Genomic DNA, 18,150 nt, shown 5'->3' with positions numbered 1-18,150 from the left:
AAGGATTCTGGTAATTATTATTGTAATTCATCCATTACTTGCATAGTTTAGCCATCAGTATTTAAAATATAACTTTGTGAGGATTAAGTTCTCATAACGTGACCGCACAAAGTAGTACGAATAAGACTTTGATGCAATGGTGGTAAACCACAACAACACAACATTCTTTTCATTCCTGAGGTGAAAAAGTGATAGTTATGGATGAAACACAATACTCACAGGGGATGCGGCTGGCATGCCAGGGGGCGGAGTTAGTGACAAAGCCCTGTTTTGTTGCCGTGACAATGACCCAGGTGCCAGGGCGGTATAGGAAGGTGACCATGACGACACCATCTTTGCCAGCCTTGCTGGATGCCAAGGTAGACTGGTTCCCATAAACATCCACTGCGGCCTCTGCCAGAGGTGAAAGGTCACTGTTGTCAAACACCTGGACTCTGACGAGCACCTCTGTGGAGAGACAGGAACGAGAATTATTAAATTATTCAAACTAAACCAGAAACCTACAGGATAATTTGCAATGAATGCACAAAAGTATTGTTTGGTTTTGATTAAAAGTTGGAGGCTAAACTTGTACGCCATCGTACAAGTTCCACAATGAACTCTTATTGCAATCTGAGAGCACACAGATTGTTCTGCTTTTTCACATATAGTTGGGTTGTAGTTTCTAAGTTCCCTTGTAGCTAACGATAGGAAATGTGTTGCCCTTATACAACAAATTCGAGTGTCATCTTGCCCTACATATAGTAAATGACAGGGCAAGCTTGTCTCTGTTCAGGTGTTCTAGTTCTCAGCTGACAAGGCATGATGACTCATCGTTGTTAACCATGAGATCAAAAAGCATTTAATAGAGTTTAGCGGTCTAGTGCCCGACCCTATTAGGACATGCTGGGACTTCTGCCATCAGAATCGATTGATCCTCCAAACCCCAGCCAAACTGTCTGGAAGGACAGAATGGCTGGCTGATTCCACTGCAATGACCATGTGCTTTCTTGTACCCAAGGTGATGACCTAGATCATACAGGCATACTACTCATAAGCTGTTCAGAACAATTCTAGTTATTGAGTTCAAGAATATATTCCATGGAAAACATCCTCTCTCATGATCATGAGATCACACACACACAGTCCAAGGTCCATTGACAGAAATGTTGCAATTAACAGTTGATATTATTGGCTGTGATAGACTCTTTCTCAACATACTGTGACACAGACTCTGTAGGGGGTAACACTAACACTATGTGCTTCTCAGAATAGTGTGTGTGTGTGTGTGTGTGTGTGTGTGTGTGTGTGTGTGTGTGTGTGTGTGTGTGTGTGTGTGTGTGTGTGTGTGTGTGTGTGTGTGTGTGTGTGTGTGTGTGTGTGTGTGTGTGTGTACCCTAGCCCATTCACATGACCATTGTTTGGCCCAGTTCACATTTTCACATGCTACAGAGAGTCCTTCAGAAAACCCAGTTCACATTTTCACATGCTCCAAAGAGTCCTTCAGAAATATATTTTGATTCTAAATGGGTCAATGGCTCAATTGATGCATGTCCCCAGAAAAGAATGTTGGGAAAATGGGTCGCTTGGCAGCTCCATCTAGCGTGGAGGACAAGGCCCAGTGATGTGGCATACTGAGAAGATGATATCATCTCCATAATTAACATACAACATGAATCAACAAACACAACAACCCACATGAAGCTATAAGGGAAATCACATTGCATGAACTGGTACTCAATAGGGGTACTCAATTCCTCTACGTGCCTACATTACAAAAACGTTTCCTCTATGACTTCAGTAGGTTGTTGGTGGTCCACCATATAGTGCTACGCAGAATATTATTTATTGTGCCAATGCAGCAAGCTGCGGTTGTTGAGAGTGCCTCCTTGATATTTGGGGATACAAAGCCAAGAGCTAAAAGGCTGAAATCATGGCAGGAAATACAATGAGATGCCAATTAAATGTAATATTAAACCTGACACTGAACTGGCTTAGAGTACCCCCCTCTCTCTCGCTATCTTTCCCAACACCCTCTCTGAGACCGATCACTTTGGTCCTTTTTACATTGATGAAAGTTGAAGGAGATTCCCAAGAGGTATCAAACAAAATCCTGAGAATGGACTTATTACTGTAATGTAAACTTGCAAACCTGTCACGTCTCGACCGCAACCTCCTGAAGTTATGCACGACACTCAGCCCTCTCCAAGCAGGGCAATATAAACAGAATTGTCTCGTTGAGCCCAACACTGGTGCAGTAAAAATAGCAATAGCACAACAATGTTTTTGAAACAACTAAAATGTATAGACATGTTCATTATATTTCAGACTTGTTTTATTGCAATTTCACCTGAAATTGCAGTAGCTGCCTGTTACATTATGAAATTCTCACTGTATAAGAATCTCAATGTGTGTTTTCTTTCCTTGGCTGCACTGAGCCACCATCCAGGCAATATATTATCGAGCTAGCTATGCAAGCATGAAGCTCATTAGCTCCCCGGGGAATTATCAATGTTTTCAATGTTTTACGTCATATAATGACTTCCATGATATTTATAAAATTAAGCCTGGTTTGTAAGGTAACTTAAAGTAAAAATCCACCCAAAACCATTAATTCATTTAATTTACAGTGTAAAATAACACTAATATGTGAGAAAAAAAATTGTGAAAAAAATAAATCATTTTGGCGTTATAATAAGGTTGTCCTAGCTAGCTAACAAAATTAGCTACACACAATACCAAAAACAATATCAGCATGTAAAGTAGCTAGTTAGTGCAGTTTGTTTAGGCGATTTTACAGCTATCAAAATAAGAGTCTACAATCTCAACATGTTCAACCTGTAGATCAATGTGCTTCACAGAGTGGAGTCCAACATTCGCTACGGCAGATAAACTATTGAGGAGATCGGAAACGTTGGCCACGCTACGCCAATGGGCTGCGCGTTGCATTCTGAACGATTCTGGAGCGCTCTCCTTCGAGGAGTGAATGGGAGTCTATTGGGTGCTAGCTCAAAAACCCAACATTAGCACAAATTTCATCAACTTCGTAAACATCTTTTCTGAGATGTGAGATAATTAACTTGCTATCTGTAATATTGTATAGTTTTGGAATCACAAAATGATGTACTTTCGAGATTAGTTTAGCAACCGCGTGACGCAGCATGAATGCGATTGGTCGGCAGTCGACAGGTCGGGCTTTATACAATCCCTCATTCATTGGATTCCTATCTCCTTTCTATAACATCTCTGGCAACGGCACCATGCAATGCACCCTGGACTAAAGCGGCAGACAAAGAGGAAAAATGTGCTAGACCCTCCATTAAATTACACATTTCCCAAGGTAGGAATATCGCAAAAATATGATCAATGGCTTATTCGAGAGAAGACATCCTCCCGAGTTATTACATCACCCAGTATTGAAATCTGTATGAAAGACATTTTTGCAATCTTAAAGTAGTATTCCTATTAACTTCCAGTGTAGTGACAGCGACTTTATCACAGTGATACATTATACCGGTGTGATTTCTGCTAGCTTTGAATGCCAAAAAATTCAGATACACATGAAAACAGGAAATGACCTAGGGAATCAATAGAACATCACTCAGAGATGCACAAAAACAATATAACATTCAAAATGGGTGAACCTTTCATGTAACACTCTGAAGTTGTAATGTAGGCCTAAGAGCTATCTAGCTATGGTTCAGCTAATGCAAGATAATGTCAACATTCAGCTAACTAGGTAATGCAGCTATTATGATGTAGTGAAGGAGAATGCAGAAATAATTTTGTTTAGTTTGCTAACTAGCAAGCTCTGTAGCTATTATACTATGAACGACACTATATGATAAAGTTACTGTACCTTTATATTTGTATGAGAGTCGTCAACATTCATGTTTGATATGCAAACGGTACTAGCTAGCAGTAGCTAGCCAGCTGTGCAAGCTAATTTAATGTGTGTACGAACAAGAAATAAACCCTTTAATTGTTTGCATATGGTTGTGAATTGTTGCATTATTCAAGAGTGTAATAGCGTTATGTTTTAGATGAAAAGTTGCTTGCAGGGATCAGTGTGCTTAGCTTCCTCCACTGTCCAATTGCCCCATACTCGAACCAGTGATCCTCTGCTTCGCAAGACACGTGACTGCCCTCCTTGACAACGTACCAACAGTTTGAGACACCTAAAAGGTACTGATTGGATGGCTCCATCTGCAACATTTCCAGCTAGCTCTGGAGTGAGTTTATGGCACATTCTTAAAAACTTTTTAGTGACAGGGGACAGTATTCGGAAATTCGGATGAATGACGTGCCCAAATTAAACTGCCTACTACTCGGGCTCAGAACGTAGGATATGCATATTATTAGTAGATTTGGATAGAAACCACTCTGAAGTTTCGAAAACTGTTTGAATGATGTCTGTGAGAATAACAGAACTCATATGGCAGGCAAAAACCTGAGAAAAAATCCAACCAGGAAGTGGTTTGTAGTTTTTCAAGACTAGGCCTATTCAGTATACAGTGACTTAGGGTTCCTAAGGCTTCCACTAGATGTCAACAGTCTTTATAAAGTTGTTTGAGGCTTTTATGGTGAACAGAGAGCGAACAAACGAAGTTGGAAGTTGTTGACTCAGGAAAGGACATGGCCTCAATTGCGCGCATTCACATGAGAGGTAGCTGTGTTCCATTACATTTTTGAAGACATTTGAATCGTCCGGTTGGAATATTATTGAACTTTTATGTTAAAAAGGCCCTAAAGATTGATGCTATACATCGTTTGACATGTTTCTACGAACTTAAATATAACTTTTTTAGACTTTTCGTCATGACATTTTCGGCGCGCGTCCTACATTTGGAGTAGCTTACTGAACGCGCTAAGAGGACATAAATGATGGACTTTATCGAACAAAACAAAATTTATTGTGGACCTGGGATTCCTAGGAGTGCATTCTGATGAAGATCATCAAAGGTAAGTGAATATTTATAATGCTATTTATGATTTTAGATGACTCCAAAATGGTGGGTATCTGTATTGACTGCTGTTGTTTTCTGAGCGCAGTACTCAGATTATTGCAAAGTGGGCTTTCCCCGTGAAGCTTTTTTGAAATCTGTCACAGCGGTTGCATTAACCTGTTGGGGATAGGGGGCAGTATTTGCACGGCCGGATAAAAAACGTACCCGATTTAATCTGGTTACTACTCCTGCCCAGTAACTAGAATATGCATATAATTGTTTGATTTGGATAGAAAACACCCTAAAGTTTCTAAAACTGTTTGAATGGTGTCTGTGAGTATAACAGAACTCATTTGGCAGGCCAAAACCTGAGAAGATTCCAAACAGGAAGCGCTCTCTCTGACTATTTCTTGGCCTTCTTGATCATCTCTAACCAAAACAGGGGATCTCTGGCATAACGTGACATTTTCTAACGCTCCCATAGGCTCTCAGAAGGCGGCAGAACGATGAATGGTGACTTTGCAGGCCATGGCTGAAAAACAGTAGCGCATTTGGATAGTGGTCGATCTGAGAACAATGAGACTGAGGCGCGTGCACGAGCCGACACCATGTTTTCATTTTTGGTTTTTGAACGAAAACAGGGTTTCCCGGTCGGAATATTATCGCTTTTTTACCTGAAAAATCGCATAAAAATTTATTTTAAACAGCGTTTGACATGCTTCGAAGTACGGTAATGGAATATTTTGACATTTTTTGTCACGAAACGCGTCGGGCGCGTCACCCTTCTTTACCCTTCGGATAGTGTCTTGAACGCACGAACAAAACGCCGCTATTTGGATATAACTATGGATTATTTGGAACCAAACCAACATTTGTTATTGAAGTAGAAGTCCTGGGAGTGCATTCTGACGAAGAACAGCAAAGGTAATCCAATTTTTCGAATAGTAATTTAATTCTGAGTTTGGTGAGTACCACACTTGGTGGGTGTCAAAATACTAGCCTGTGATGGCCGGGCTATCTACTCAGAATATTGCAAAATGTGCTTTCACCGAAAAGCTATTTTAAAATCGGACATAGCAATTGCGTAAAGGAGTGCTGTATCTATAATTCTTAAAATAATTGTTATGTTTTTTGTGAACGTTTATCGTGAGTAATTTAGTAAATTCACCGGAAGAGTTCGGTGGGAATGCTAGTCACATGCTTGTCACATGCTAATGTAAAAAGCTGGTTTTTGATATAAATATGAACTTGATTGAACAAAACATGCATGTATTGTATAACATAATGTCCTAGGAGTGTCATCTGATGAAGATCATCAAAGGTTAGTGCTGCATTTAGCTGTGGTTTTGGTTTTTGTGACATTATATGCTAGCTTGAAAAATGGGTGTCTGATTATTTCTGGCTGGGTACTCTGCTGACATAATCTAATGTTTTGCTTTCGTTGTAAAGCCTTTTTGAAATCGGACAGTGTGGTTAGATTAACGAGAGTCTTGTCTTTAAAATGGTGTAAAATAGTCATATGTTTGAGAAATTGAAGTAATAGCATTTCAAAGGTATTTGAATATCGCGCCACGGGATTACACTGGCTGTTGAGTAGGTGGGACGCAAGCGTCCCACCTAGCCCATAGAGGTTAAGGAGATGTTTATCTATAATTCTTTGAATAACAGTTTAATATTTTATCAACGTTTATGATGAGTATTTCTATAAATTGATGTGCTCATTCACCGGACGTTTTCGGAGGAAAAGCATTTCTGAACATTACGGGCAAATGTAAAATGTTTTTTTTTTTTATATAAATATGAACTTTATCGAGCAAAATATACATGTATTGTGTAACATGAAGTCCTATGAGTGCCATCTGATGAATATCATCAAAGGTTAGTGCTTAATTTTAGCTGTATTTCTGGTTTTCGTGAAGCCTGTCCTTGCTTGGAAAATGGCTGTGTGGCTTTTATTTTTTAGGCACTGTCCTAACATAATCTAATGTTTTGCTTTCGCCGTAAAGCCTTTTTGAAATCGGACAATGTGGTTCGATTAACCTGTTGGGGATAGGGGGCAGTATTTGCACGGCTGGATAAAAAACGTACCCGATTTAATCTGGTTACTACTCCTGCCCAGAGACTAGAATATGCATATAATTATTAGCTTTGGATAGAAAACACCCTAACGTTTCTAAAACTGTTTGAATGGTGTCTGTGAGTATAACAGAACTCATATGGCAGGCAAAAACCTGAGAAGATTCCAAACAGGAAGTACCCTCTCTGACCATTCCTTGGGCTTCTTGGCTCTGTTTATTGAACATTTAGGATCTTTGCTGTAACGTGACACTTCCTACGGCTCCCATAGGCTCTCAGAACCCGGGAAAAAGCTGAATGATGTAATTCCAGCCGCTGGCTGAAAAACTTTAGCGCATTTGGATGGTGGTCGATCAGAGGGCCATCAGACTGAGGCTCGTGCACGAGGGGATCCCATGCTTTTATTTTCTCTCTCTTTGTACTAAAAACCGATTTCCCGGTCGGAATATTATCGTTTTTTTACGAGAAAAATTGCATAAAAATTGATTTTAAACAGTGGTTGACATGCTTCGAAATACGGTAATGGAATATTTAGAATTCTTTTGTCACGAAATGCGTCGTGCTCGTCACCCTTCTTTACCATTCGGATAGTGTCTTGAACGCACGAACAAAACAGAGGATATTTGAACATAACTATGGATTATTTTGAACCAAACCAACATTTGTTATTGAAGTAGAAGTCCTGGGAGTGCATTCTGACGAAGACAGCAAAGGTAATAACATTTTTCTTATAGTAAATCTGACTTTGGTAAGGGCTAAACTTGGTCGGTGTCTAAATGGCTAGCCCTGTGATGCCGGGCTATCTACTCAGGATATTGCAAAATGTGCTTTCACCGAAAAGCTATTTTAAAATCGTGCATAGAGGAGTTCTGTATCTATAATTCTTAAAATAATTCTTGTGTTTTTTGTGATCGTTTATCGTGAGTAATTTAGCAAATTCACCGGAAGTTTGCTAAGTATGCTAGTTCTGAACGTCACATGCTAATGTAAAAAGCTGTTTTTTGATATAAATATGAACTTGATTGAACAAAACATGCATGTATTGTATAACATAATGTCCTAGGGTTGTTATCTGATGAAGATCATCAAAGGTTAGTGCTGCATTTAGCTGTCTTCTGGGTTTATGTGACATTATATGCTAGCTTGAAAAATGGGTGTCTGATTATTTCTGGCTGGGTACTCTGCTGACATAATCTAATGTTTTGCTTTCGTTGTAAAGCCTTTTTGAAATCGGACAGTGTGGTTAGATTAACGAGAGTCTTGTCTTTAAAATGGTGTAAAATAGTCATATGTTTGAGAAATTGAAGTAATAGCATTTCTAAGGTATTTGAATAACGCGCCACGGGATTCAACTGGCTGTTGAGTAGGTGGGACGATTTCGTCCCGCCGACCCTAGAGAGGTTAAGGAGAAGTGTATCTTTAAAATGGTGTAAAATAGTAGTATGTTTGAGAAATTTGAATTATGAGATTTTTGCTGTTTTGAATTTGCCGCCCTGCTATTTCACTGGCTGTGTCCCGCTGGTGGGACTGTAGCGTCCCACATAGCCCAGAGAGGTTAACTCTATTACACTTGGTTACTGGCTAGTGGCTACTGTGATGTTTACGGTAAATTGGATCAGCAGAGCAAAAATGTCATGTTGCCAGCTACAACGAAAGGTAAGGCAAAGATGTGATGTATAAATTGAAAAGTGTATGTACATATTTTGCCAATGTAAATCTCGTTGCGGTGCCTCTCCTTCAACCCTCATCAATGAGAATAGCCCCCCCCCCCTCTCTCTCTCTCTCTCCCACCCTCCCTCTCTGGTACCTCTCTCTCCCCCTCCACCTCCCTCCCTCCCTGGTACCTCTCTATTTCTCCCACCTCCCTCTCTCTCTATCACTCTCTCCCTCCTTCCTTTCCTCCCTCTGCAGATGGGTATTCAGGACAGGATGAGGGAAGCCGAGCCGCAGGGTGGCCTTGGAATAGGAAGATAAGTATTCCCGCATTCCAATAACGTCCCATTTCCATGTTTGCTCACAGCCAGCTCTTCCTGTATGTACAGTAGGCTCATTTCCATTCCATTGCTTAACACACACATTACCTACCACGATCTGATCTGAGCCATCTCATTCTGGCTACGGGCCAAATCTCATCTAGGCACTTCACACCTCTCTCACACTACACAGCTCAATATAAATGAGTGATTTTGCCGATTGAGGTACTGTAGGCTATTTGAATAGAAATCAGCTGTTATTCAATGTTCACACACTTTCTTTCTTTAGCCTCCCCAGACATGATGCACAAGCATACGTGTGAGTTACTAATGATGAGGTTCAGGGGGTGTGAATGAGTGACAGTGGCGGTCGGTGACGTTTAAAATGAGCATGGCCTTATTTCTATTACAGAATATGACTGTCATTCATATTCCATTCACCCAGCTCAATGTGACATCGATAGGTTTAGGCTACTACATGATACTCAAACTTCCCTATAACCATCATGAGGTTGCTACAACCTAACTAAGCCTATGAATGAAAGTTTACAACATACTGTAGGCTTGCTTCCATTTAAGAAACGTTTTTCAATAGAATCAGCGGAATGAATACACACTTGATCACACGCAAACACAGTTCACTTTCATAGCAGCCATATACAAACAGCATGATCCAAAGGAATATAGGTGGAATCAGTCACTGACACAGACATGGTGGTGTTGTCACGATCTGACCTTAGAGATCCTTTTATGTCTCTATTTTGGTTGGTCAGGGCGTGAGTTGGGGTGGGCATTCTATGTCCTTTTTTCTATGTTTGGTATTTCTTTGGTTCGGCCGGGTATGGCTCTCAATCAGGGACAGCTGTATATCGTTGTTGCTGATTGGGAGCCATACTTAGGCAGCCTGTTTTCCTTTGGGTTTTGGTGGGTAGTTATTTTCTGTTTAGTCATTTGTTACCTGACAGAACTGTTTGGCTGTTGTCTTTTGTTTAGTTGTAATGTGTTCTCATTTTCCATTAAATTTCATGATGAGCACTAACCACGCTGCGCCTTGGTCTACTCCATTCAACAGCCATTACAGGTGTAGCAGGAAGAGGTTGTGAGTTCAAACCCCAAGTGAATAATAATCACTGTGTAAATAAACATATACATTGTTAAAATGTGTCATATGTAAGTGGGAAACACTGCCGCTATTTTATGACGTTCCCTGAGACTTCCTAATAACTTTTTGTTTGTAGGGCATCATGTTAACATTTTTATCCATGAATCCAAAATGTGTAATCACGTGAAAATCCACATGTGACACTTCATGTAAAATAGCATCACAAGGGATGTTTTCCAAAGCCACATGGTTTTATAATTATTTACAATAATAATAATAACATTATGAAATAAATTGTTGCATGTGGAAATTTCACATGTGAAATCTGGTGATTTTACACATGTGAAATCATGTGTTTTTTTTCCATAAGGGCTTCCTCAATCTGGACAGCCTTGTAAAGCTGTTTGGGGGAGTTTCCTGAGAGAGCAGATAGGATGGAAGACTGACGTATCACAATCCCAGTCTGTCCTTCTCCTATGAGCAAGGTCAAACCTCCTTAGAAACATTTTGATCTAAGGAGACTCACTTGTAACCCAAATGAAACACAAAGGGTTTGAGGTAGCGGTATCAAGGGCGAGGATAGAGTTAAGAGGAGATAAATCTAACCAAATCACCTCCACCTCCTTCCTACTCACATAGACCAGCTGGAAGTCATCATGAGGGACTTCCTGAGACTGCACATAGAGGGGACAGGAGAAACAGAGAAAGAGAGTGCAGAGAGGGAAAGAGAGGGGGATCCACAGCTGGAGCACATCAGTAGAGAGTGTCTCTCTCAGGCCTCTGTTGTCTACCAGGGCCCAGAGGGAGAGTTATATGGTGTGTGAAGGTTTTTAGGGGTCCTTAAAGTTGGGTTACAGCTTTGAATATCTTTCAGCTTGAACCCTACCACCTACAAGGTGAAAAAAAAGCTACCTTTGGTAACACAAGAAGGGCCCCGAAAGCACTTCATGTGTAACATTGGGATTTTTACCAAGGCATTTCAGAATAACTACAGATCCACTATCCACTAATAGCCAGCATGAATTGTTAGCTTAGAAAGTGAATGGTTTTGTCGTAAAATACTTGGAAGTTTCTGACTAACTCAGCAAGCGATGATAGCTTAGCTTGTTGTTACTTAGCTTGTCATTACACGTGTAAAGGTTTCGATTCAATCAAAAAGATTTAAGCTTCCTCAGCAGCAGGTTGACAGTACAGTACACCCAGGTTGATATGTTAATATGGATGATTTCCAAGTGTTATAAACTACTGCTGAGTGTCCCCAGAGAGGAAACCCATCCACCATTTAGACCGTGTTGGCCCTGGTGCAGGGCATTGTTCCATGTGGAATCACAGCCTCACAGGACACATCAAGGCTGTTCTAGAACAGGAAAACACAGTTCCAAGTTTCAAGCCAAAGTCCACAAACAGTTCCCCCTACTGTGATCTCCTTCAGAGGCAGGATCCCAGTGGACAAGAGGCTAGTCCCCTTGATTATCACAGAGGAGAAAGGAGAGGACACTACATATACTTGATATGAGAAAACAGGATAAGACACACAGATGGCACAATTTCTGATTGATAAAGTAGAAAAATAACTGTTACAATCAACTCAGATTTAACACAAAGTCCCTGCTTTATTTTACCAGTGTCATCCTTTTCCATATGAAACCAATAGTAATTTCTGATCTGTAATTATGAACAGTGATTCATATCATTAAGGTGTCATTACTTTTCATTCCTGGGTAACAGTAATTGTTTCTGCTCATTTGCACAAGGAAGTGGTGAACAATCCAATAAAATCACAAGATTTCACCACAACTGAGTGGCGTGTAAATTACCGATATTTCCATAGTTTACAGTCACGATTCCACAGAACCTAACGTCAACACAACAGGCTGAGTACAGAAATGTGTTACCATGACAATCATCCAAGAACACGTTCACCCGCACCCACACCCACACAAAACACTGGCTAGTACATATTAATGGTATCAAACGTTTTTGTGTTACATAGTCCTACATTAGTCACAGAAGATTGTTGAATCTATGTGGTGTTCAGGCACTCATAGCACTCTGAGCAAAAGAGTGGTATCTGAATCAAACAGATGCTGGAAGGGAAAAAACACAAATGCACGATCTGGTTACACTAATCTATGATCAGAGTGAGGCCACGGGCAGGTTGCTGGGATGCAGTAATACAACTTGGTCATCATGTCCAGATGTTTTAGATCTCTGCAGCTTAGCCAAGATGTTTAAAGCTGGCCTGGGACATCACATTGGCTTGTACTGTATGTGGTCAGAGAGAGGATTAAGAGGAGTAGCTAGAGAAACTATCATGTGGAGGTGAATTACATACACAGAGCCTTTCATACAGTATCTCCATACAGTGTATGGCACTGACATACAGCTGAAGTCAGAAGTTTACATACATTTAGGTTGGAGTCATTAAAACTCATTTTTCAATCACCCATTTGCGACCAAGCTACAACTTCCTGACTGATGTCTTGAGATGTTGCTTCAATATATCCACATCATTTTCCTGCCTCATGATGCCATCTATTTTGTGAAGTGCACCAGTCGCTCCTGCAGCAAAGCACCCTCACAACATGATGCATCCCTTTTGCTGGCAGTCCTTGTTTAGAGACAAGGCAGGCTGTTGAGATTTTTTCAGGCTCACTTTTGATGTAAATTAATCTCATTCCAGAATAACTTGTCATCTTCGGCTTGCAAGCCTCCCCCTTTTTCCTCCAAACATAACTATGGTCATTATGGCCAAACAGTTCTATTTTTGTTTCATCAGACCAGAGGACATTTCTCCAAAAAGTACGATATTTGTCCCCATGTGCAGTTGCAAACCATAGTCTGGCTTTTTTTATGGTGGTTTTGGAGCAGTTGAGCAGCCTTTCAGGTTATGTCGATATAGGACTCATTTTACTGTTGCTATAGATACTTTTGTACCTGTTACCTCCAGCATCTTCACAATGTCCTTTGCTGTTGCCCTGGATTTGGCTAAGGTGTATGTAAACTTCCGACTTCAACTGTAAATACAACAACCTTGTACAGTGTCAGTATCTCATGATTTACTTATGGCTGATCATGCGTTAACCGAACAACATAATATATCAAGGAAAGATATCATGATCGTTATACGACAATGTCGCTCACTCACCATCACACCGAGAAAGGGTAGTTGAGAAACTGACAACATTATTGTGTCCATAATTTCCTGCAACTGTTTTGTATTTTCATTGCAATGTCATAAGGCGGCATGTAAGAGTCTTGGGCAAGTAACTGAAAGGTCGCTGTTTCGAATCCCTGAGCCAACTAGGTGAAAAACCTTTAGATGTAGCCTTGAACAAGGCACTTAACCCTCATTGCTCCTGTAAATCGCTCTGGATAAGAGCGTCAACTAAAATGGGTCATTCTCTTACCAGTATTTTTGTGTCATTCTTTCTTTACAAAATATGTTTAGCTCCAACTGTGTTTTGGGAATATGCAAGAAAATGATCTTCGGACATTTTCTAAAATGGGTATGTGGCAAATAGTCTTACATGCCAAATTAGTCAACTGTTCTCAAACATAATCCAGATTAAAATGTGGAAGCCCACTTAACAGGTGTGAGATAATACAGTACAAACAGAAAATAATGAGGGGACTTAGTCTTAAATGCCAGTCGACAAAGTATTTGATATGGTTTCTTACTGAAAGCCTTTCAAAACATCCAATTTTGCAAGGAGCAGAATTTCATCCAATACTAAGGGCGGGAAAGTTGTATATGAACTGTGAGTACCCTAGCCAAACTGAATACTATATAGCAAGTCAATCGAAATATTTAAGTATTGTTTGCTGGCAGTCCTTGTTTAGAGACAAGGCAGGCTGTTGAGATTTATTCAGGCTCACTTTTGATGTAAATGAATCTCATTCCAGAATAACTTGTCATTAGGAGGAAAATAAAGTCACAAGGCAAGAATTCGAGGAAAGAGCCATGGTTCAGGGATCCACCCATTGTGTGTTAGGCTGTCTATATTTCCAAAGGGGTGCTATGCTGTGCTACTATGCTATGTCTAGACAGCTCTACTAGTATGCTCTGAGAGGAGAGAGGGTGTTAGGTGTCAACAGTCGGATTCCTCCCACTGTACAGTTGCCTGAGCAAAAATTCCACGGCAGACAGCCAGCCCACCTTCAATAGGCTACCACTACAGCAAAATAGCCTGGTTGGTCCTGGTCCACAGTGCTCTGAATCCTAATACAGGATGTCAGTCAGAGCAAAATTCTATGAGTCAGACAGACCCACTCTTTATAGCCTGGTCCTCGATCTTGTTTGCGCTGTCTTGCCAACTCCTATGGTCATTGTGACCATATGATTTGGCAAGACAGCACAAACAGATCTGGATCCAGGCTACCACTCTTCAGTAGAAACCAACTAATTTGTACATGCCTCAGCTCCACTCCCAGCAGTAGAATGTATAATTAAAAAGAAATGATTGAATTGCTAATTAGAACTGACCTCTTCTTGACATTGCTTCCATATTTAACATAACCATATATCTACTCTACACTGCCTGCTACTTCCCCTGGACGGTTTAGTGAGACAGCATTTTCACATCACAATATAGCCAGCCATTTTTGAGATTCTCAAAAGAGCCACAATCCAGATTCTTTTGTGGCTAATTATCAAATAATATGACCTGGAGACGTTGTACAGTCGTGGCCAAAAGTTGAACTGAATCCCCCAAAAACATTTCTACTGCATTTCAGCCCTGCCACAAAAGGACCAGCTGACATCATGTCAGTGATTCTTGCGTTAACACAGGTGTGAGTGTTGACGAGGACAAGGCTGAAGATCACTCTGTCATGCTGATTGAGTTCGAGTAAGAGACTGGAAGCTTCAAAAGGAGGGTGGTGCTTGGAATCATTGTTCTTCCTCTGCAATCATGGTTGCCTGCAAGGAAACACATGTCATCATCATTGCTTTGCACAAAACGGGCTTCACAGGCAAGGATATTGCTGCCAGTAAGATTGCACCTAAATCAACCATTTATCGGATCATCAAGAACTTCAAGGAGAGCAGTTCAATTGTTGTGAAGAAGGCTTCAGGGCGCCCAAGAAAGTCCAGCAATAGCCAGGACCGTCTCCTAAAGTTGATTCAGCTGCGGGATCGGGGCACCACCAGTACAGAACTTGCTCAGGAATGGCAGCAGGCAGGTGTGAGTGCATCTGCACGGACAGTGAGGCGAAGACTTTTGGAGGATGGCCTGGTGTCAAGAAGGGCAGCAAAGAAGCCACTTCTCTCCAGGAAAAACATCAGGGACAGACTGATATTCTGCAAACGGTACAGGGATTGGACTGCTGAGGACTGGGGTAAAGTCATTTTCACTGATGAATCCCCTTTCCGATTGTTTGGGGCATCCGGAAAAAAGCTTGTCCGGAGAAGACAAGGTGAGCACTACCATCAGTCCTGTGTCATGCCAACAGTAAAGCATCCTGAGACCATTCATGTGTGGGGTTGCTTCTTAGCCAAGGGAGTGGGCTCACTCACAATTTTGCCTAAGAACACAGCCATGAATAAAGAATGGTACCAACACATCCTCCGAGAGCAACTTCTCCCAACCATCCAGGAACAGTTTGTTGACGAACAATGCCTTTTCCAGCATGATGGAGCACCTTGCCATAAGGCAAAAGTGATAACTAAGTGACTCGGGGAACAAAACATCGATATTTTGGGTCCATGGCCAGGAACCTCCCCAGACCTTAATCCCATTGGGAACTTGTGGTCAATCCTCAAGAGGCGGGTAGACAAACAAAACCCCACAAATTCTGACAAACTCCAAGCATTGATTATGCAAGAATGGGCTGCCATCAGTCAGGATGTGGCCCAGAAGTTAATTGACAGCATGCTTGTGCGGATTGCAGAGGTCTTGAAAAAGAAGGGTCAACAATGCAAATATTGACTCTTTGAATCAACTTCATGTAATTGTCAATAAAAGCCTTTGACACTTATGAAATGCTTGTAATTATACTTCAGTATTCCATAGTAACATCTGACAAAAATATCTAAAGACACTGAGGCAGCAAACTTTGTGGAAATTAATATTTGTGTCATTCTCAAAACTTTTGGCCACGACTGTAGTCCTAAATCCATAAGAAAATGGGGTCCCCAATGACCACAATGAAGGAAAAACTCCAGAATAACTGTATATGGAGGCATAAAAAGATAAAACACCAACTGATAGAGCAGGGGTAGGCAACTAGATTCAGCTGATGGACGATTTTTTTGGAGCGTATAGTCCGGGGGCCAGAAACCTAATTATAATAATTTGTAAACTGCAAATTTACCACAACTAAGGCCAAAAATAGATTGTATTTGAAAATAACTATCAATTGATTCCTTGATCACGTCTTTTTATTTTTTATTCATGGGAATTGTTTCCTAAATTAAACAAACTTTAGTTAAATTACTGGTGACTGTAAAGCTTTTGTTGGACCAAAAATAAACAAAAAAGTTTGGGCCCACTTTCCGCCTGTTGCCGACCCCTGCCATAGAGGCTCAAAGTGCAGCAGTGTACAGATATGGACAGACTACCCCTGAAGTGCAGCTATACAGAACAACCACCCTGTGACTGAACTACCCCATGACATCGATAGAAAACGAACAAGAAAATTGATAATTTTGCTTAAAAAAAACCCACAATAAAACCTAGACCTCAGGGTACAGAAGGGACAGTACTGCCAAACAATTACGATTCTGAACAATTATGAATTTGAGATTGTATGGTTCACCTGCCCAGCGGCAGTGGAGAGAAAGATGGGGGGGGTACAGACAACACAAAGCAATGGCAGTCAGCTCACATTAGACCCCTGCCTGGCCAGGCCTCAGCCGGCTATTGTCCTCACACCGGGGCAGGCTGTACAGGTTATCAGACCGATTAGGACAGTCAGGTGTTGCTCATGCAGAAACAGCCCAAGAATAACAATTTTTTTTATGCTTTGGTTGTTGCTTTGGGCAGTGGGCACAGTCAGTCCGCAAGTATACATAGCTGATGCTTTTACATAAACCTCTGATCTCAACAACAGCAACACTGCCTCCATCCTCACAAAATAGTTGTTTTTATCAATCTCAGGCGCTAAGTGGCCAGCAATACACCATAGATGTTTGATAATTTAAAAAAAAATGACACTGTACGCCTCCCTGCGGACCTGGCATCCTTTCACTCCCTCCTCTCTACATTCTCCTCTTCTGTCTCTGCTGCTAAAGCCACTTTCTACCACTCTAAATTCCAAGCATCTGCCTCTAACCCTAGGAAGCTCTTTGCTACCTTCTCCTCCCTCCTGAATCCTCCTCCCCTTCCCCCCCCCTCCTCCCTCTCTGCGGATGACTTCGTCAACCATTTTGAAAAGAAGGTTGACGATATCCGATCCTCGTTTGCTAAGTCAAATGACACCGCTGGTCCTGCTCACACTGCCCTACCCTGTGCTTTGACCTCTTTCTCCCCTCTCTCTCCAGATGAAATCTCGCGTCTTGTGACGGCCGGCCGCCCAACAACCTGCCCACTTGACCCTATCCCCTCCTCTCTTCTCCAGACCATTTCCGGAGACCTTCTCCCCTTCCTCACCTCGCTCATCAACTCATCCTTGACCGCTGGCTACGTCCCTTCCGTCTTCAAGAGAGCGAGAGTTGCACCCCTTCTGAAAAAACCTACACTCGATCCCTCCGATGTCAACAACTACAGACCAGTATCCCTTCTTTCTTTTCTCTCCAAAACTCTTGAACATACCGTCCTTGGCCAGCTCTCCTGCTATCTCTCTCAGAATGACCTTCTTGATCCTAATCAGTCAGGTTTCAAGACTGGGCATTCAACTGAGACTGCTCTTCTCTGTGTCACGGAGGCTCTCCGCACTGCTAAAGCTAACTCTCTCTCCTCTGCTCTCATCCTTCTAGACCTATCTGCTGCCTTTGATACTGTGAACCATCAGATCCTCCTCTCCACCCACTCCGAGTTGGGCATCTCCGGCGCGGCCCACGCTTGGATTGCGTCCTACCTGACAGGTCGCTCCTACCAGGTGGCATGGCGAGAATCTGTCTCCGCACCATGCG

The 18,150-nt window shown here is 41.6% G+C and overlaps 1 protein-coding gene across 2 annotated transcripts in view; it reads right to left on the bottom strand.

The window, feature by feature from the left end:
* Positions 1 to 18,150, bottom strand: part of LOC106607454 (protein FAM171A2-like) — an 85,011-nt gene that overhangs the window by 60,892 nt on the left and 5,969 nt on the right. For both annotated transcript variants that reach the window (XM_045720642.1, XM_045720641.1), the window contains exon 2: positions 220 to 447. In XM_045720642.1, coding sequence (XP_045576598.1) covers positions 220 to 381 — 162 coding nt within the window. In that variant the 5' untranslated portion in view covers positions 382 to 447. The remainder of the gene's footprint in view (positions 1 to 219; positions 448 to 18,150) is intronic.

Source organism: Salmo salar, chromosome ssa06, assembly GCF_905237065.1.
Source record: "Salmo salar chromosome ssa06, Ssal_v3.1, whole genome shotgun sequence".
Classification (NCBI taxonomy): domain Eukaryota; kingdom Metazoa; phylum Chordata; class Actinopteri; order Salmoniformes; family Salmonidae; genus Salmo; species Salmo salar.
The sequence above is the reverse complement of the archived record's forward strand: the minus strand, read 5'-3'. Positions and strand labels throughout refer to the sequence as shown.